We start from the raw sequence: 22139 nt of genomic DNA on the forward strand, positions 1-22139 counted from the left end.
TCTTGCTGGTATTTTACTATGGTGTGCTGCAGTAAAGTATGCAGCAAGTTTAAAATAAACCTGCAATATAATGTAAATATAAGATATTCAGCTGTAAGTAGAAACCGTTGAACTTCGGAACAGTTACAGTTGAAGAGTTGAGCATAAGTTAAATTAAATATTTAAGAAGTCTCCATACCTTTGCTGAGCCTGATAATCCATTTTGCCATGGTAATAGTCAATTTCTTTTCTCAAACATAACATCCATTTCTGCAAAAAAGAAATGCAAAAAAATCAACCTAATAGTGATTGCTTTAAAATATCTTGTACGTTTATACCACACTTTGTGCTCTTTTTTCTAAATCTGTTTTGTAATTATGATGGTTAACCAATTTAAGATTACACTTTATAATTCACAGGGTAAATTGTGAGTGATACTTACATTGTAAAATACTACTGCATTATAAACAAAATAGTCCATTTTCGATAATACGAATTTCAAGGGACCAGCAAAAAAATGTGTATTATCAGTAATTCATAGTATCAGTCTATTATTTGAGTCTAAGCCAAATGCATAGTGACAGTTTTTATTGACGTTACAGTAACACTGAAAGCAAATTTAAATTGTAGAACAATTGTGGGCCAACAACAATTTATTGTGCAAGTATTGTGCATTGTATTGACAATATAGCTGGAAGTGAACTTTTTCAAAAGTATACATTACAAATGCACTTGCGATCTCTATGTCTCATTCTGATCAGTGGCATTTCTAATCCACTAAAGGCATTCTCAACATCAGGTATTGATCAAATCGATAACGCTGGTGACTTGTATCCACAGTTTGCCGTTCATAGGCTTGTATTATTGTATCCTGTTTTTTCATAATGGTTGAGAATGTATTTGCGGTAATGTGGAAATCTGCAGCAACATCTTTCATTTTCTGTATGATTGTGACAGAAATAGAATGATCTTTGTGGTAAATCTTCCTCCCTACCTGTGAGGGCGCTAAGTAACAGGAACAGAGTACCCTGGACTGTTTGGCCTGACAATTCATTCCCAAGGTTAAAAGGAAGTCGGTCATCTAGAAAGGGGGCGGAGCTTTGGTGTACTATCTCATTGACCGGATGGGAAACGATGTGGCAGCCGCTGCCTGGAGGACCGGCGGCAATCATTTACCAAGGGGTCATGTGTGACGGTACAAGAAGGGGACGAAGCAACATAATCTGTTCCTTCATTTTGGTTAAGGAATCGACCGGAAGGACCTGTGTTATATCGTGCGTGAGTGTTTTATTTGCTTTGTCTTGTCTCTAACTGTTACTTGTTATTTAGTAGACGGCTAAACACGTCCGGAGCTGTCGCCAGAGGCCAGCACAAACCCGGACATCACTACACTTGTTACTATGATTAATTGTATTTTCCACCACAAGCACTACAGCACCGTGTTTGTGTATGGTGCGTGAACTATTGACTGTGTTTATTATTTGGGACTGCATCGTGTTTATTTATTCCAGTGCATTACACATTGTTGTGCATTGCCTGGAATTATTGTTTGGTCACCAGACCAGAATTATAATTAAAACCTGTTCTGAGTGGATTACAATAGTCTGTCTCCTGATTACGCACCGCATCACTCCTGCACCTGTACACTGCAAGCCACTTTGCCACAATGATGCAGCAACATTTTTCTTTTTCTGTAAAATACACTACAGAGGCACTAATCTGGATGCAAGTTAATACATTTCCCAATATCCTTTATGCTTATCTGTTCAAACTAGAGCAATTTGTTTTATTAAAATTTTTCTTCACTGGGAGGGCTCCAAAATAATTCGAACTAAAAGGAAATTCGTGTTAAGTGAATTTGTATTATAATAAGTAATTTACAATAAGGAACTGATACATTTGGCTGGAACCGTGTAGAAATGTATCTAATCTGAGTCTGTTTAAATGAGAATTCACTGTATATAAATATATAAAAAAAATGTTATGCTGTAGCAAAAATATACAACATATAGGCCTAGGCTTTCACTGCTCATTAAGGTGTAATTGATGATATACAGTACATTATATATTATCAAATGTGGCTTTTATTAATCCATATGTATCTCTGTTTAGTATTGGCCATTTAACACTGAAAGGGGCCCAAGCTGAAAAGTGTGTCTACTTGACTGAGTTTCTATAAGTTTACCTTACAAATACATTTAAATCAAATGAGGCCAGCCAACAATATGTAGAAAACAACTGGAAAATCCCCCCAATGTTTCATTATGTCAAACTCCACAGTCATTATGAAACATCTGATTCATGCTTTTCCATAATTTGTTTTCTAGTGTTCAGGGTGCAACAAGTGTATTGAAACATGTGAATTGAGTCAGAGAGTTTGTTTTCACCTTTCTTTCCTCCTCACATGCTGCAGAGAAGTACCACGTTCTGTGTTTTTTGCTGAAGTGCACAATTTTGAAAGGGAAGACATTACTTGATGTTGTCTCTTCTGCCGCCCTCATTATCCTGTCAAACAGAAAATAAAAAAAAACAAGAACAAATGTCTCACTATCAGTATTTTAAGTGCCCTTATGGAAAAAAACATATATTTTTAATATATGGTATATCCTTATATTTTTCATAAATAGAAATTGGCCTTTTTAAATATATTTAAAATATATTTTAGTCTGTAATCCATATATTTATTTTATATGTTGAAAATATATGGTGCAAAAAATATCATTAGTCTGTAATCCATATAAAATAAATATATGGATTACAGACTAAAATATATTTTAATATCCCATATATTTTAAATATATTAAAAAAAGTGGCCAATTTCTATATATGAAAAATATAAGGATCATACTTTTCTACCATATATTAAAAATACGTGTTTTTTCCATAAGGGTTAAATTCTGTACTTTTCCAAAAATTCAAAAATATCTTGTATTGAACTCCAAGAGGCACTTATATGGCCTAAATGACTTCCAAAGGCACTACTAAAAGACCGTACAATATGTTTGGATGTGTGAGGTTTTGAAAAATGTAGATGCAATGCTGCTGAACTAATTTTTCATGCTGCAATCCATTTCTGCAAAATGCTGCTGGGCTGCACATGTGTCATTGACCTTTACTTCAAAAAACCCTGTGATACGAATCAAAGGGGACAAGAGCTTGTTTCAAAAGGGGTCAGCTAACCGTGAAACCACAAGGAAACTTAGTGTAGTACAAAAGTCGTACTACATAAAATGGTGTTAAAAGCATACTAAACCATTTTATTTTAACTATCATATACATGTACTGCCTTTATTCATTCCTTATTTTTCATAGTTCTTTTAGTAGTTACTATAGATCTTTGATATCAAGTTCAGAAATATATGTACTTCAATAAATATACAGTCATAGTGTTAACTCTCTCAACAAAAATGCAATATTATTCCTTGTAACTTAACGACGGTATATCATGGTAAAAACACAGAAAAAGTGTTAACTGTGTGGTAAGTGCATGTTATAGCAAGAGAAAAGTGCGGTCAATTTGTCCATTTTTCAAATTTGTACTGGTTTTAAATGCCTAGTTAGTATTAGTAGTACAGATTAGGGGTCTGAAGTCATGGACTTACTGTATCTAATAAGTCTCTAGAAATTGGATACAGTTTTGTTTATCCCCGACACAGCTGATGCCTATTTTTTAGGGGAAGTTACAACATTTATGTAGGATCGACTAATTTGCCTTAGAGTATTAACATCAGCAAATACATTACATTTGCATACCAATCATAATTGGGTCACACTTTAGTTTAGGTAACAGTTTTAAGTGATTTAAATACAATCTATAAACATGGTATTAACTATGCTATTGACTATTATAGAATATGATTAGAAATATGATCGTGCACTGTTCTTGTCATATCCTGTTTTCTGCAACAGTTATACAGTGGTCAGAAACGTGTGAAGCTCCAGCTCTCAAAATGTCAAAAAATAGAAAGATCGATGAGGAAGGCAGACGGTTTCAAAAAAGGTGGGAGACAGAATTTTTTTGTCGAGCACAAAGAAAAACCAATTTGCTTGGTATGTAAAGAAAGTATAGCAGTGATGAAGGAGTTCAGTATAAGGCGCCACTATGAAACTAAACATAAAGAAAAGTATGGCGAGTCAGAAGGAACTGACAGGAAGGAAAAAGTAGACGAATTACAACGAAGCCTTGATTTTCAGCAAAACATGTTTAAAAGAGCAAAATGTGAAAGTGATGCGGCAGTAAGGAGAGTTACGTTGTGACAGAATTAATTGCAAAGTCATCAAAGTCATTTTCTGAGGAAGCATTTGTAAAAGATTGTATGCTTAAACTTACAGAAATCGTATGCCCTGAGAAGAAACGCGCATTTGCTAATGTCAGCCTTTCTAGAAATACAGTAGCTGAACGAGTGAATGACCTGGCTGCCAATCTTCAGATCAGCTCGTTGAAAAAGCAAGGAATTCCGTAGTTTTTTCTCTTGCAGTCGACGAGAGCACATACTGTATATTACCGATACTGCACAGTTATCAATTTTTATCCAGGGTGTGACTGCAGACTTAACCATTACTGAAGAACTTTTGAAAGTTGCCGCTATGCACGACACCACTACAGCACAATATATATTTCAACAGCTTGAGAAGGGTATGAACAGCATGAAATTAACTTGGGAAAAATTAGTTGGCTTGACAACAGACGGAGCATCTGCTATGTGTGGTGAAAAAAATGGGCTTGTTGCTTTAGTGCACAAAAAACTAGAGGAGTTGAATTGCCCGGGGACACTTACAATTTACCACTGTATTCTACACTACGAAGCCTTATGCGGGAAGGTTTTGAAAATGGACAACGTCATGGCCACAGTTGTGAAAACTGTCAATTTCATCAGAGCAAGAGGTTTGAATCACAGGCAGTTCCAGATGTTGCTAGAGGAGCTTAAGACACAACACAGAGATTTGCCATACCACACTGAGGTACGGTGGCTTAGTTGTGGTGCAGTACTTAAAAGATTCTTCAAGCTACGTCAAGAAATAGAACTGTTCATGCACAATAAAGCAAGAGAAATGCCAGAGCTTTCAGGTACACAATGGCTGTGTGATTTTGGATTTCTCTGTGATATAAATACACCTCGACACTTTTAATGTTAAAATGCAAGGCTGTAAACAAGTCATCACAGAAATGTATGGCAGCGTAAAGGCGTTTCAGCTAAAGTTACATCTTTGGGAAAAGCAGATGCAAAAAGGAAAGCTTTCTCATTTCCCAACATGCCCAGCTGTTTCTGCGGGTGTGACTTTTCCTGGAGATGCATTTGCTGCAAAACTGAACCTGCTGCACGTGGAATTTGAGCGCCGCTTTTCCGATTTTAGAAAGCAGCAATTCCAGTTTCAGCTTTTCTCAAATCCATTTACCGTGGATGTGGAAGCTGCACCAGAACACATGCAAATGGAACATGCAGTAGCGCACTGAAAGCGAAGTTTGATTCTGCCGGGGCTGAGCAATTCTACAGTCTCCTTCCAGTCACATTTCCACATTTCCACAGCTCCGCCTTCAGGCCGCACGAGTCCTGTCAATGTTTGGAAGTACATACTTGTGCGAGCAGCTGTTTTCATTGATGAAGATCAATTAATCACCTCAAAGATCCTGGGTGAATGATGAACATTTACATTCCATCCTTAAGATAGCTTCAGCACAAAACATGACTCCTAACATCGATAAACTGATCTCACTAAAACAGTGTCATTTTTCTTCAACAAATGAGCACTCTTAGTACAGCAAATAGGTAAGATAAAATTTGTTTCAAATTAATTAAATTCTTAATATATATATATATGTGTGTAGTATCCACTAAAATGCATGTTTATATGTAAAAATTATGCATATATTTTGTGGCCCGGGAAGCAAACATGAAATTGAGATGTGACCCTTGGTAAAATTGAGTTTGACACCCCTGCCCTAAAGGTAAATTGTATATTTGTGTGTTTGGAAATATAGGGCTGGCAGGGAGGGGGTTAAAATTCTCCTTGCCATAAATACATGTAAAAATGTGGCTGGAGCCTTAATTGAATGATTAATGGTTAATTAGGCCCCAGGCACATGGCAATTAAAGAGGAGAATTTGTTTGGGGGGTTGGTGTGTAGGTGACTGTGACCTGAGTTTGGAACTGTATACTGTGTTTGGAAGTCTGTAGTGAAGGCGAATGCCCAGCCTACAGTCGCTTTTTGTATTGTTTTGTTTAAACCTTTTATTTTGGCTCTTATGCCTATTTATTTGTTCCTGTTTTTGTTTAATTAAATGTGCACAAGAGCGCTTTTAACTGCAGTTTCTAAATCAAGACTGGCATGATGAGCGGGGAGTTTGGGCACCTCAAGGAAGTGTGCCTCTACGAAGACCCCTGCTTCATAGAGGCATACCACAGGGATGAGGTTGAGTACCCCAATGACTGGCTTCGCCTAAAAGCCCAAGCCCAAGACCAGCTGCCAGTCCGAAAGCCAGAGATGGGCCCCTTTGTCTCCCAAGCCACCTGAGATGGATGCGCTCCTTGCAGGCCTGGAGGACCAGGGTTGGTGCCTCGCCTGTGGACAGCTCAGGCACTATACACTGTGCTTCCATCTCCAGTGCCAGAGAGAGGGGGAAGCTGCCTGCCCAAAGACCAGAGAGGGAGGAGCCACTGCCGTCTCCAGTGCCAACACTGGAGGAGTCACTGCAGTCTCCAGTGCCAACACTGGAGGAGCCGTTGCCGTCTCCAGTGCCAGCAGGGGAGAAGCACGTCCAGAGGGTCCACAGCCTGCATGTCCGGAGTGCCCCGTCCTGCAACCTGCTCAGCCTCGGCGGGAGTGCGCCATCCTGCGACCTGCACTGTTGCTGGTTTAAAACAGGACTTTGTATAAGACACAGGGTCATTCCTGTGTAAAATTGCTGCTATTATAAACCAAAAAAAAAAAATACTTAAGTCTTGAAGCCTCTGTTTGCACGAGTTTCTGAATTTTCCAAGGCCATCTAGTATGTGAGCAAAAATAGGGCTTTAAAAAGGGAACAGAATCTGTAGCAGCAGTGCATCACACAACACTGCCTGTTACATTAGTTTATAAAGACTGTATAACTCTTAGCTCAAAATGAACAACATTTGTTAACAGTTAATAAACTAAAAAACTGGCCCTTAAAATAATGTGTGACCCCTTTTCCTAAGGTATTTCATACTTAAATACCAGAGCCGTGTGTGTTTGGACATGTTCAAAGCTGGAAGGAAAAACTGTCAGGCCATGAAACGGTATGAAAGATGATTCTGTTTAGCAATAACAAAAACACATAGCCCTATGGATTCTTCTTCCAGTGCTTAAATAGCACTAAATCCAAGTGAGAATAGGACCTGTGTGAAAATGTATTAAAATAATATACTGTAGGTCCCCTAGTGGCTCACCTGGTAGAAGCACAGCTGTGTGGTGTGCAGGATGAGTCATACAGCGCAGGTTCGCATCCTGACTGTTCAAAAGGCTGGTCTTTGCTGAGGACTATGACGGGAGTGCCACATTGGCTATGGTGCTCCCGTGGGTTAGGGAGGCAAAACCGTCAGGGACTGTTTCTCATAACTCTACAGCCAACCCTGCTGGCCAGGCGCCCCAGTGAGCTAGTCGGACACCTGCGGGTCTGGCTTTTGCCCTCCAGAGATCAGCTTGGTCGTGGGATCGGACGATGCCCACTGAACCTTCAGGTCTCCTAAGCCACGTGGGGAATTGCTGCCGGTGATTGAGCATTCCAAATTGGGAGAAAATCGTGCGAAAAATAATAATTGGACACACTAAATAAAACAAATTAAAATAAATTAAAATACATAAATAATATACCGTAAATAGCAGTACAACATCACAAGGCAGATATGTCTTAAAGTCAGATTTGCGAACATCTATAGAAGATGACATTTACACATGCATAAATCTGTTAGTGAACAAAAACAACACTCAAACTGCTTTAAACATGGGGACATTTTTTGCTTTAAAAGTAAGCAAATGTAAACTAGATTAATTAGGCTACAATACACAGTGTTGCTATGCAGTTTACTATAAGCCATCTCCACGCTAAGCTTTAAAAAAAATAATACAAAACAAACGGTAAAGTAACCGTCAACTGATGATGGCTTCTTTCTTAACTCTAGAAGTCCCTGCCTCCATGGTTCTGCTTTCTTAATATCTGTCACGGTACTTTGCGCTCTTTCTTGCCAATAGCCAATAAGCAGCTCGGTTTAAATATTCCTTTGGCTATTTTAAACAAACTGCCAGTAAGCATTGCGTTTATGAAGCATGCTTTGTTTAATTCAAATGCATTTACAAGCTGCAACAACACGCTGCCAATATCTGCAACCGTGCGCTCCATCATATAAACACATCGCACAAAAAAGAGTAAAACACAAAGCTTTCTCAACTGGTGTAATGAAACGTCACTGCTACACACAGCTGACTGACACACGCACACAGCCCGTCTCTCTTAAAGGGGAATGCACCAAAAGGCTGATTGCTATAACGCTTTCTTTCTGTTTCCATCCCGGATGCTGCACTTGCTGCCAATGCCATTACTCTCGTAGCCTAATTTAAATATTTATTTATTTACATTTTCACATATTTGAAGCATGAGTGGGCCCCAAAGGCTCATGGGCCCTGGAGCAGCTGCACCACCTGCACTTATGACAGCTATCCCCCTGTGTAATGGATCCATTGTGTTTGAATTTGCTCATTACTGAATGCAAAACATATTTTAAAAAGGAATAGAGTAACAGTTTACAGATTACTAGGAATATAGATTAGTTCCACTGACAATACTTCATCAGAGGCACTACTCAATATTATTATTATTTGTTTATTTAGCAGATGCCTTTATCCATGGTGACTTACGGAGACGAGGGTGTGTGAACTATGCATCAGTCACTTATAATTACGTCTCACCCGAAAGACGGAGCACAAGGAGGTTAAGTGACTTGCTCAGGGTCACACAATGAGTCAGTGGCTGAGGTGGGATTTGAACCGGGGACCTCCTGGTTATTAGCCCTTTTCTTTAACTCCTGAACCACACAGTAACAACCTACCATCAAATGAGATAATAAACCAATTTGAAATATTTAAACAAATGTTGCCTTTAAAATATAAAATGTACAAGAAACAGCTGTGACCAGACCGAACTGCACAATTTTACAGCTGCTATTTAGATTGCTGGAATTTATCAAGCTGATTTATAAAGTAGAATATTGATGCTATACTCTGAATATAATTGGTTGAGATTATCTGTGGGGTTTATTATTGCACAAAATAGCAAAGGCATAAGAGCACTATCTATGATCAATGAAAGATAAGCAACCAAAAGCCCTTAAACCAAGTAAAAATGCCTCGTCATCTTTTTGCAATGCTTGGTAAGACAATAAACCTCTAAAATGTTCTTCTTAGGTGTGGTATGCTTCTATTTTTATTTATTTTTTCATGTATTAATCATGCCTGATTAGTAAACCACTAGAAAAGGTTCTGACTATTTAACCTAAAGTACCGCAGATCGCAACATGCAGTTGGAAAAAGATTTGATTTGTAAACTACATGATCATTTCAGAGTATATTTAAAAAGTTATTTTCATATTCAAAAAGCAAACGCTGTGTTACTTCAAAGGCTATTTCAAGGAGACTGGACATGTTGGCTGCTTGAGTTCCAGAGTTTGTCAAAGGCTGTTGGTTCTCTTCTGGGAATTCCGCTTACTGAACTGATGGTGACCCTTATGAAAATTAAATATATTGCAACATAATTTTAAATCTATTTTCTACCTTCAAATATATTGCAAAATATATAAAATATATTAACCGACTTAACATATATTTAATACTTATCCCAAAATATATAAATGAGCGGAAACAAATGTTGAAACATATTTGAAATATAAGCAATATCACACAGAAACAGACATTCTATATTGTGTGTGTATATATACTGATGCACAATGAAAATTCAACAGTCTACGTTTTACATCAGTAGCTCATTGGGCACATACATAATGTTATTTATATTTTAAATATTGAGCATATAGGTTTGTTGATTGTTTGAGTAGTATTGTTCCTTGGGATAACAAAATATTGAGCTCAAGTCATGTGATTTCATAAAAACGCCAGGTGTTCAATGTTTGGTATTTGAGCTGAGTTAAAATTGCAAAAAAATGAGTTAATTAAGAATCTGTATAAATAGCCATTTGAAAAGACATGATTTTAATTAACGCAAGAACAACGAAAGATACGACCATGCCCCGCTTGAGTAATGAAGATCGCCTGGTTGCTATCGGCATGATTGAGGCGGCCTGTCTGTGAGAGAAGTTGCCCGGAGAATGAGATGTTCTGCTCCAACAATCAGCAGACTAGTCCAGAGAAACCAGGAAACCGGCTCTGTGAGGGACAGGCCACATCCTGGAAGGTAAAGGGTCACCACACTGGCCTAGGACCGTTATGCTGACTGTTGGTTCTTCAAGCCAACCGGTGGGGCAGTGGAAGTGTGATGATGTGGGGAGGAATCTCCTTTAACACAAGAACGTCTCTGGTGCAGATTGAGGGCAACCTTACTGCTCAATGATACACTGACAAAGTCCTTGAGGCAACAGTTTTTCCATTCATGATTTAAAAATTATTATTATTTATTATTATTATTATTATTATTATTACTTTATTTAGCAGACGCCTTTATCCAAGGCGACTTACAGAGACTAGGGTGTGTGAACTATGCATCAGCTGCAGAGTCACTTACAATTACATCTCACCCGAAAGACAGAGCACAAGGAGGTTAAGTGACTTGCTCAGGGTCACACAATGAGTCAGTGGCTGAGGTGGGATTTGAACCGGGGACCTCCTGGTTACAAGCCCTTTTCTTTAACCACTGGACCACACAGCCTCCTGATATTTGTATGAATATGGAATCTATTGTTTATACTTTAACATTAAGATCATTCATATTTTTGTATTTTATGAATATATTTTACACATTGTCCTGTCAGACCTAGAGAGCAGCCTTGAAACGAAAAGAGGATAGACATCGTAGACAAAGAATTTAATTTCTTACCTTCAATTTAGTATTATTATTATTATTATTATTATTATTATTATTATTATTATTATTATTATTATTAATTAGTCATTTAGCAGACGCTTTTATCCAAAGCGACTTACAGAGACTATGGGGAGAACTATGCATCAGCAACTGCTGCTGCAGAGTCATTTACAATAGGACCTCGGTTTTATGTCTTATCCCAATTGATATGCCTTAATTCCTTGTGCATGTTCTTCTTGGCTGATAGATAACAGTAGCAAGTGCCTCATTTGCATATAGAGGCGCAACGGACGCTGGGACTGCAGGGTTATGGGGAAAATGTATTGTCTGTTAAATTGCTGTTAATTATTGTGTTATTGTTGTTGTTGTTATATCAAGTGTTTTATTGGGAAGTGTTGTGTGTTATTGAGTGTTCCTGGATTTATGTTCTGTCACCGTCAGCAGTGGTAGGGTCTCGTTCTTGCACTTAGTAAATCCAGTGTGTGTCTCATTCCTGTGTATAACCCAACAATGGTGCTTTTAAAGCACCCTGCTTTGCTACAGTATACATATATATTTCACAATATGTTTTCCAGTATATTGTAAATATATTGATACTGTACATCTGCATATATTTAACAATATATTACAACATATTTATTACTATATTTCTGTATACTATATTTTCTGTATAAATATATGTAAAAAATATATTACCTTATATTTCACAATATATTTTTCCAAACTAAAATATATGAAAATGGCAATAATTTATATATGCCGAAATATAGTGATGGGAAAAGTGAAGCCTCCTGAACCACTGAACCCTCTGAATCATTTGGTTCGCAAAAAGATTCACTGAGCCGAAGCACATGAAGTGCTTCATGCTCTTCAGTGCCATCTCTTGGTAGATCTGCACAAATACATTGAGAGTAAAGACAGCCTCCTATCTCCAGAGAGCAGGCACTTAGTAAAGTGAACAATTGCACTAATGCTCAGAGAAGGCAATGTGTTATATAGTGACATTTCATACACTTTTGACATAAAATATCAAGCAATTTCATTTTTAATCTTCTAGGTTAAGTGGGCATCTATAATTTAAACAATCGTTTCAGTGTAAAGGAACATTTCAGTGCTTTTTCTAAAGACAGCTTGGCTGTTGCTTTTTTCGAAATTGTCTGATATATTTATATGTATGTCAACCATACATGCGATTAACCAATAAAACCTTCTTAAATAATCATACTAGAAATATAAAAGTGTTGTCCAATCGAAAACAAGCTCTTGTTGCTTGAAATAAAAGACAGCGTAATTTGATGAGACTTCAGCACCCGTAGTGTGTAAGATGGTGTGATAAGCAGGAAATTCTGAGTCATGCTTACAAGCAGATTCTTCGGTGGCACATGTAGCTATTGCTATAAAGTAGAGAGGTGGAAAATAGTGGGTTTGAATCCCTGCCATTTCCATTTTTACCAATAATGTTCATAAAGAGCTCTGTTTGTACATACTTAATCCTTTTGTGTATGTTGTTAATTTGAAAAAATATGGAAATGTTTATGAAATATAAAACAAAAAGCAGCATCTTGATTTCAAAAACCGCACTGTGAGCACAGGACAAAAAGAATACATATTGGGTACTGCTAAACACCGTTCATGGGTCACATGACCTAGTGGTTCAAATGAACCACATGAACCTTTGCTTCGTAACACTGTTTGCTTCATTTGGTTCATGTGGGGTCGAATCAACTGACACTTCAGTCCCATCACTAGCAAAATATATTAAATATATTACAACACATACATTATGAAATATATGATAATGTATTGAAGTTAATATATTATAAAATATATTTAATTTTCATAGGTGGGATGTCTTGGCAAGGTTTTCGTACACTGTGTTGTATGTGCTCCTTGCGCAACCATTGCTGGTAGTGTCACGTGGGCTGTTCAGTGTGTTGATGTGTATATAAATCCTGTTTGCCTGTGGGGTGTATCAACTTCAACCTCTGTCTCGATCTCCTGCCTGTCACTCAGCAGCGTATGCACGCACCCATATGGCTGCCCTGTCACAAGCATTAATTAGCTGTATCTTTCTAAACCAGGGATTTAGGGGAGCTCCCTAATAAAAGCTGAATCTCAAAACAATAACTGTGTGAATATAGTAATCGTTACAGCTGTGTATAATTCATTTATTTTTACATATTACTTTTTACATATCCACCCTTACTCTGGCCCCACCGCAGTCGAATACGCGATGGATTACTTTAATTCAAAACAACCTGTACATTTGTCGGGGTTAACGCCATTTTCTCTTCTCTTTTTGTGTCACCTTCATCTCCTGTATAGAAGCCATGGGTTGGACTTCACTAGCTCACACATGACTGTTATCAAAGTGATTTGATTGCTCCTGCTTTGGTGAGACTGAAGAAACAGCTGTTCTATGCTACATTGTATGAAAGCTATTCACTATTCAGCCTCAGTTTAGTGATGTTGGTAAAGGTAATGGAATTCTTTCTCCATATGTTTAAACCAGGATGGGTGAAAAAACAATGTAATAATGTAAATAACATAACTGAAAGAAATGCTGACTAAATTGCTGGCACTGCTTGTGTACAATGGCTGAAAAGTAAACATCAATGACATACAACAGCTATAATACAGGAGATACTGTCAATTTAATGAAGTGCTTTTACTAAAACATGGGGAAACATTATTAAACTTTGTAAAGATCGAGTACTTTTTTCTTTTTAATATTCAATCATTGGAAATCCTTGTAATTCACAGAACAACTATTCACCCAACTGACCTGTTGTACCCATTTAAAGAAAACGCCCCCTGTGGAGAATCAGAGGTGCTTGTCTTGAAGTAGTAAAGACACCCTTTGTGTACGATGACAAACCGTAATGGCCCTGAAATTACAAAAAGTATCAGTTAGGATTTTCAAAGTTGAGACATAAAGGCAAAAGGCTTTTAAATGTTTATGATGTGGAAACCAATAAAATTTTTTTTTTTTTAATTGTATGCGGTTAAGAAAAATTCAGTCATTTTGCATTTACATGTCACAGACAAAAGATACATTAGACCAAATTCTCACATCTTTATGCTGCAGTTAGCACATTTTTCTGGAAGGGAACATGGATTGCAATTCCAAAACAAGAGAGACAACTTAAAGACTACTTTTTTATGAGAATATACCCCATTGTATTTCCCAATTATGGTAGTGTTTAAATACAAAATTAATGTGATTATTAATTTAATAATTAATAAAAACAAGAGTATTATAATAGTGTTTATATGTCTAAATATTATATTTATATATTTTTAAATACTGTAATGGCATACACACTATACATAAATATGGTTATGACCCCATGAATTACCGCTACTTACATTTTAAAATCTGAATCTGTGTACCTCCCTTCTTGTGGAGATATCCGGAAAACGTCACCCCACCTGGCATGGTCAAGAGGTTTTGTGCTCCTATGGCCTTCATAGGAATTGGCCAGCTTACCTCCCCTGAGGCCATTTTTCTGCAAAACATTATAATAACATTGTGAATAAGCTTATTGAATAACCAAAACTGTATTGCACATTTATCATGATTGTTATGTCAAAGTGTTATTTATTTCACTATTTTTTGAGAAAAGGAAATTCAAACTGTTAATGTTATTTGCAACAAGCCACTGTGGTGAGGGGGGGGGGGGGGGGATTTTCAAACATCAATGTTACTGTATCGAACTCGTGGTGTAGTAATGACAGCTTTAGTAGCAAGTGATTTTCAAACGAAATGTGTTAATTAAATCAATCCGTTAATGCTTTGAAATTGAGTCAGTGAGGTTGTTAATAATCGCATTTCTTGTTAAAAAGCTTAATTGTCACAGGTTACGTATATCACTTCCTGTCTCAACGACTAGATAAGGGGAACTTGTTAATCAAAATGCATGTTAACGAGGTCAAGAAAAATGAATGGAAGCATAATTTGATGTTATGGAAATTACTAGCGTACAGGGAGACAGCTCTCCCACATGCGAGCAGCAGCCAAATGGAAATAAATAATGGGAATATCTATTTTGTGTATAATTTGTAAACGTGGGTAAAAATCAAATGGAACGGATTAAAAAATAATAATAATAAAATAAAAAAAACTTAAATCCCACTAGTCATTTACCCTCATTTGGGGGGGAGGGATATTTGCCACAGCTTACTATATACAACTCTTTTGATGTGCATTTTGTCCATTTTTGTCCATTTTGGTTTAAAAAAAATAGCTGCAACTCAACAACCTACCTATTTTATTTTCTCAGGTTCTGCTGTTTACTGAAAACAAACAAAATAAAATAAAGCCGCCCAATTACTAATTCCAAAAGCAATCCAATGATCGGTAATGTTCATCTCCATTGGTCCTTTCATTTACAAGTTACATACAACAATCCATCTCCTATTTGACAGAGATCACAAATTTTATGCATGAGAATATTTCAATAACATTATTTTAGTTACTGTAATAAAACTTGGCTACTATATACTGGTACCCCTTGTTGAAAAGCAATTTCCTTGCAACAAAAGAAATATAATGGTAAATATTTACCTTCTCGTTTTCATCTTAAAGACTGTAATGATGATGAAGTTGGAACTGTAGGAAGTAGTACACTTCTCCAACAAAGACTTAAGACATAATCAAATGTACAGATGATCACATTTACAGTAGATGATCAAATTTACAGTAGATTATCAACTTTTCCAGTCACTTCCCTTCTTCTGTTCTTCTTAAAGCACCACCCAGACTGCAAACATGATACAGAATGTCCTTTTGCAGCTATTTAATCTGAGAATGGCTAAACAGGAAACTAGAAGCACTTGACCAAAAAGTGTGCCATGACAGGCGTTACTTGTCACTGCAGGCTGTAACCAATAGTGTCACCTCAAAGATTGGCCACAGCTATAAAAAGACATAATCAAATTTACAATAGCTGTTCAACTTTTCCAGTGACTTCCATTCCTCTAAGTTCTTCTTAGTAGTTTTTTTTTTTCCCACAGATAATTTCTTCTGACTTTAGTATGCAAAAGGTCCAGATAAAAACTCAAATGCAATACATCAAAGCTTGGACGATACTTCTGTGTTTGTACAAAATTATAGTCTTTTAGCTCAAAGCTGGGTGGAGCAGATGGTTAAAGTGCTGCCAAGGGATTTAGGTTTAAACTTTAAATTAAACCAAACCCAGACTGACAAATTTTCAACATCCCTAGACAAGAAGCTTGGAGTCCATGGAGAGGGGGACAGCTGCTTTTTTGTTTTCTAACAGCAAAGGCAGTTCTGTTGCTCAAATATTTAGTTGTATTAGTCTTCCCTTTCACTGTGTGCTCTATAGATTGCAGCTATATCCATTGTTGTTGAAGAATTCTAATAGTCAAGGTCCTGACTTTGTATCCATCATTCTAGAAAGACACGTGAAACCAGGAGCTTTCTACTCTTCTGGCAGCCTCTGTGGCTGCATTTGTGAATTTTGTAAAAACCAAAAAAAAAGTTGGGACGAGTAAAGTAAAAATAATTAAAGCACCGCCCAGACTGCCAACATGACAAAGAATGTCCTTTTGCAGCTATTTAATCTGAGAATGGATAAACAGGAAACTAGAAGCAAACACTCTGAATTAGACTGTGATTCTCCCTGGTAGAGAACAGTGAATTACCATAACTGACACTGTTCAATTTAGAAACCACTACTAGACAACACATACTGTACAAGTGACATGAGTAAGGTTATATTATAAAAGCTTTAGTCAGTATAACATATACAATTATATATTTATATTTACAGTATATTTAAACTCTCACTGATGATGTCTGAGTGCTCAGTCATTCGCATTCAGTCACTGGAGCTGTATTTTATTCCTCGTGAAAGTTTTTGCTTTGGGTTTGTATGCAAATTGTAGTTACCTTTCCTCAATTTGCATTCATAGGCTATTGTGATAAAGTATAGGGTTTTGAAGTATGCATGGGAAGCCTTGTGTAATGTCTGGTTACAACATGACCTTTATTGTTCCAAAACTATATATGTTATGTGGCAGGAAAGATTGGGTTAACCTGAATCAAAGTTTTTTTTTTTTTTTTTAAGTCTGGATAACAAAAATATAAAACATCAAAACAAACTTGGGTGGCTATGTTAAAATGCATACATAAATGTTTTAATAATCTAAAATCTTGATTATTAACTTATTTGTTCTAATTAATTTCACTTGACCAAAAAGTGTGCCATGACAGGCATTATTTGTCACCACAGGCTGCAACCAATAGTGTCACCTTAAAGATTGCTCACAGCTATAAAAAGGTTTTTCCCTGTTCAGGTCAATTGTTTCAGTTCTGCATACCATAGTACAATTTCAAATAATCACAGTCTTGAATACATATGTTGGATTAACAATATAAAACTAGTTTATTTTAATTAAAGGTCCCCACTCGTCCGTACAAAAAAGAACAATTATATTTCTGTATCAAGTTTACATCAACCTTTGGCCCTGGTCCAATAGACAAACGTCCAATCTCAGAGAGAAAACCCACAAGCAGAAACACAGACTGTTTTATCAACATCCATATATGTTTCACTGTATAAGAAAGCATTACTGTAGTTAAGAGTTTCCCCTCAATTTGTTTGTCTTTTGTTCTTGTACATAATGTATTAACAACATAGGCAGCAGTGCGTTGGCAATTTAAAATTGAAGCAAAGAAACAGTTAGAAATGCAAACCTTAAGTAATTATCCTCATAAACATACTATGTAGTTACAAAAGCTGTATTTTTTAAAACATGTCTACTATATGTTTAGTTAGACATTCACAATCCTGAACAATATATTTCCTTTCCTTAAAGTCATTTGCCCCAAATAAACACTGGCTCATTCACTGATAAACTAAGTAGAAAGTCTAGCCTCACCTCCATCGGTACTGGTCCTTTCTTCTGACGTCCATGGTGAATACTCTTCAAGTTGAAAACATGTATCACCTCACCACACAACATAGCTCATATAATAGCACAATAACCACTTAGGTAAGGATAATTGTAATTACATCCAATCTAAAGCAATGATTTGGTGTTTAAATGACAGTTTAAATTACTGAAATATGCTACATGCTTCAGCTTTAAGAGTTCAAACAATTTGAGCAAGTACAGCACTCTCAAACAATGCAGGCTTTACAACCGGCAAACCTGCAACTAGGAAGGAATGACTAAAAATGGCAATATGATGCCTTTCAAATTAAAAAAAATCACTTCCTGGTACAACCCTGATAACAGTTTTAACATTGTTACCTTTTTTCATTGGGTTCAGTTTTGTTTTCTGCAGCAGATATTATGCATGCAAAAGAGCACAAAGGGAATTGTTTTGATTTCTTCTACTAATCTTTATTTGAACTTTTGAACTTTATATTCACAATAAACTCACACTGGCTTCTAGTACATTAACTACACAAAAGTAGCTTAACCTTTCAAATAACATAATGTGGGAAACCTACAATCATGTTCAATGTTAAACTAATCTATACTGCTTACTCTTTTATACTGAATTCCAGGAAGCAAAACCAAAAGTAAAAAACTGGCAAACTTGCTGATAACAATTACAGTATTTTTTAACTACATGGACACTACTCATTTATTAAACAGTTTCTGGAGAAACACAATACTTCACAGAGACTATTTTAAATGTAATATATCACCTGTGGTCTGTTAGTAAATCCCAGATGCTCCCTGAAAAGTTCTCTAAATTACACAGCATCTACCCTTTTCCACACACCCAATCCCATTTAGATTATCTAATATTTCTCATTCTAGAATCCATTCACTTTAAATGTAACTACATTCTGACATTTTGCCAATTCAAATTGAATTTTTGCACCACAATTTGAAATGATGTTTTAATGTTACAATCCTGTGTATTCAGCATTAGTAATTCCACTAATTCCACTCACGGATGTATATGAATGCAGCAACCCCTTTGCACACACCTGTTTGATTTTGAAATGTAAAATAACACTGGTCAAAACGCAGCGTGGAACTTAGTGCATACCTGTAGTATGCTACAAAGTTGTATGAACTTAGTACTGTGTACTGTACACTGGCCTGAGAGGAACTGTTGAATGGGATTCACACCAAATGTCAGTTTCAGCTTATTTAAACCAGTTCCCTGTAGGCAACAACTACAACCACAGCTACTTCTTAGCATGAAGAAGGAGCATTGGGAGGAGCTAGCATGCACCTAGGTTCAGAAGGTATAGTACAATGAGTTTTAACCAGGCTTACTAAAATTGATTTTTGACTAGGTTACTCACCACTGACATTGTGGGAAACAAAATCTGAATTTGAGTAACAGGTAGAATGATTCAAATTATTATTTCCATGTTGCTAGTCATTTTTTTTTTTTTTAGCTTTTTACACCCTCTCTCTCAAATCTGCATTTTTTTTTTTTTTTTTTGCCACCAGGGTGTAATGATTGAACCTCAAAAAGCCAATTATGCAGCTGTATTTCTTTGTTCATCATTTGTTTTTTCCTCTGTCATCTGATTTTAAAGGTGAAGCGTGGTTTATACAAGTTTAGAAAATATGTGTACACAGATACAAAAAGGTTGTTGTTACCTTACTAGATAAGCTGTTTATCAAATACTGCTGCAGGACTTCCGATCAGTCATGTCCATGTTCTGGGAGCTTTATTGCTAGATTAAAGCATCAGGTTACAAATATGTAAACTGTAAAAGTGAATACACAGAACCTAAGTGGGATGTATAAGATTGAGGGCTGTCCAACCAAGTTTCTTTTTACACATAAAAACATGAAATAAGCAAGGCAGTTAATTAGTGAATGGTATTTGCTCAGTATATGTTCACTTTAATTTATTTATTTATTTATTTAAACATTACTCCTGTTCTTGCACATTTCCATTGGCTACCTGTCTGTTCCCGTGTCACTTTCAAGATTCTGCTGCTGACATACAAGGCCCTACATGGTCAGGGTCCTTCTTACATCACGGACCTTCTTAGCTTGCATTTCTTAAATGCATTTCACCTAAGCGTATTACTCTTGGTGGGCACAGCTTTAGTTGCATTGTCCCTTCCTTATGGAAAACTCTGCTTAGCTGCATTCGAAATCCTAGTTCAGTTTCTCAGTTTAAAACTTCTCTCAAAACGTACCTCTTTTCAGCTGTCTTCTCTTCTTAGGCTTCCTAGGTTTTGAAATATGAACTTTTGTTTTTATTCTGACACTGTTTACCAATACATTTGGGAAATTCTGCTTTTATCTTATTTGTATTTAAGTTTGCAGCGTTTATAAATTTGTGGACATTTTATTGTGCAGCACCTTGGGACACTTCGGTGTGAAAGGTGCTATATTTAAATTAAAGTTATTATTAAAATTAAAGTTATTATTACTTCAATAAGATAAAAACCTGAGGTACTATTTAGCTCAAAATGTCTGTTGTGGCGGAAAATGTTCTCTTTCACACATTTGCTTTGCGGTTTATTAAGGAAACCATGTAAATTGTCTCATAGTTTTGGTTTTCTCATCAACTCTGAGGAAATACCAAGAGCAAGACACCCACAACACTTAAGTTTAAGATATAATGGAAAATCCTCTCAAAGTTTCTGTAATTTAACTAATGCACCTTTCTTGCTGTTTAGATTCACTTTGTATAATTTCCTGTTTGAGATCCTAGGGACTTAGAAAAACTCAGATTTAAATAACCCATGTGGCCCTAATAGATCTCACAGAATGATGTACTCTCAGTATAACAGGTACACCAGTTTAGAAAAGCTACCCGAACCGAGCCCGACGGGACCTGACAATAAGTGTCGGGTTCGTGTCGGGTCGGGTGTAGTTTGTATATTGTAGTTCGGGCTCGGGTCAGGTTGGGTCAGTGTGTTATCAGTGAGTGGATTTTGGCGTTTGTAATTTTAAGTAAGTATTTTTTTCTTCATCTGTGTGCAAGTGCTTCCTAAAACTCACTTCCTGCTTCCTTTTTTGCTTGTCTAAAAATATCTTGCGTAAGTGAAGCGCTGTGTGAGTGGCAAGGACTTCTAGCATGCATGTCAGTTAACCAAAAATGTGTACGAAGGAGAGATTCTCTGTTGGAAAAAAACAAAACAAACTATCAACAGGAGAATATGTAGCAGTGGAAAGTTACGTTGCTGGAAAGGGTACGTCAAATCCACTGTTTGGAAAAGTTACGACGTTGTATTCAGCGATAATAAAAGTCCATGTGGCTTTGTAAAATGCAAATCTTGCAAAATATTACTGAAATATGACAGCAAAAAGACGGGAAATTCAAATCTGCAGTGGCACACTAAAAAGGGATGTATTCGTCCTGTAGCTGGGCCAAGTCAGTCGTACATGACTTCTTTTGTCCAAAATGATCATGCAAATCTGCAAGGGCATCTTAATGTGTGGCTATTTATGGTAACAAAGTTTTGAAGAAGCCTGTTGTTGTCTTCTTTTAAATCATGCAGTGTTTGATTATTAGGAAAGAAAGTAAATGAGATATGAATAATTGAGAGTGGTTTTTTCTTTTTTTTTTTAAATGGAAATCTCAAATACTCTATACGGAAGTGTGACAAAAGGCTGGCTGTAGTAGTGACGCCAGACCAATTAATGCAAGGACACTCAACCCTGAGTGAGTGAAACTGACTCTATTATGCAGCTGTACCGAGACTCAATTGCTAATCAATCATTCAATTGGAATCACGGTACATGTGCATGTGAACTAATTGTGCTCCCTGTGCTTCCATACTAATACCCACTTTAATCTGCATGTGGAGTGATTGTGCAATCCCCGTGCCTAAATACAAATATACACTTTACATCACCTGTGCCTCATGACGCATGTGCACCACTTCAATAATACATATAACATACAACATATAACACAAACTTAGTTTCAATAGTGTATGTTTGGAATATATTTGTGGAGATGGTCGGGTCGGGTCGGGTCAGATTCGAATTTGTTTGGTCAGGTTCGGATCGGGTTTTAAATTTAGGCTCGAGCAGAACTCTGCACCAGTTACTTTCCACCACTCTACCCTTAATGGTTACACCCTTATGTACCTGATGTGGTAGTTAGATATGATTCTGAGGGCTCTTGTGAGACCACAGGGGTGAT

General features: G+C 36.7%; 1 protein-coding gene across 3 annotated transcripts in view; it reads right to left on the reverse strand.

Annotated features, from left to right (window-relative positions):
• The window catches only part of LOC117420826 (SH3 domain-binding protein 2-like), a 42315-nt gene that overhangs the window by 19198 nt on the left and 978 nt on the right, over positions 1–22139 (reverse strand). Inside the window, exons 1-5 of one of the 3 annotated variants that reach the window (XM_034034498.3) lie at positions 17933–18214; positions 14396–14535; positions 13812–13914; positions 2367–2484; positions 179–249 (exon numbers count right to left, since the gene is read on the reverse strand). In XM_034034498.3, coding sequence (XP_033890389.2) covers positions 179–249; positions 2367–2484; positions 13812–13914; positions 14396–14535; positions 17933–17967 — 467 coding nt within the window. In that variant the 5' untranslated portion in view covers positions 17968–18214. Of the gene's footprint in view, positions 1–178; positions 250–2366; positions 2485–13811; positions 13915–14395; positions 14536–15593; positions 16531–17932; positions 18215–22139 lie in introns of those variants that run through there. The other 2 variants (XM_034034499.2, XM_034034497.2) reach the window with 2 other exon arrangements.

The sequence above is a fragment of the Acipenser ruthenus genome, chromosome 1, assembly GCF_902713425.1.
Source record: "Acipenser ruthenus chromosome 1, fAciRut3.2 maternal haplotype, whole genome shotgun sequence".
NCBI classification, from domain to species: Eukaryota; Metazoa; Chordata; class Actinopteri; order Acipenseriformes; family Acipenseridae; genus Acipenser; species Acipenser ruthenus.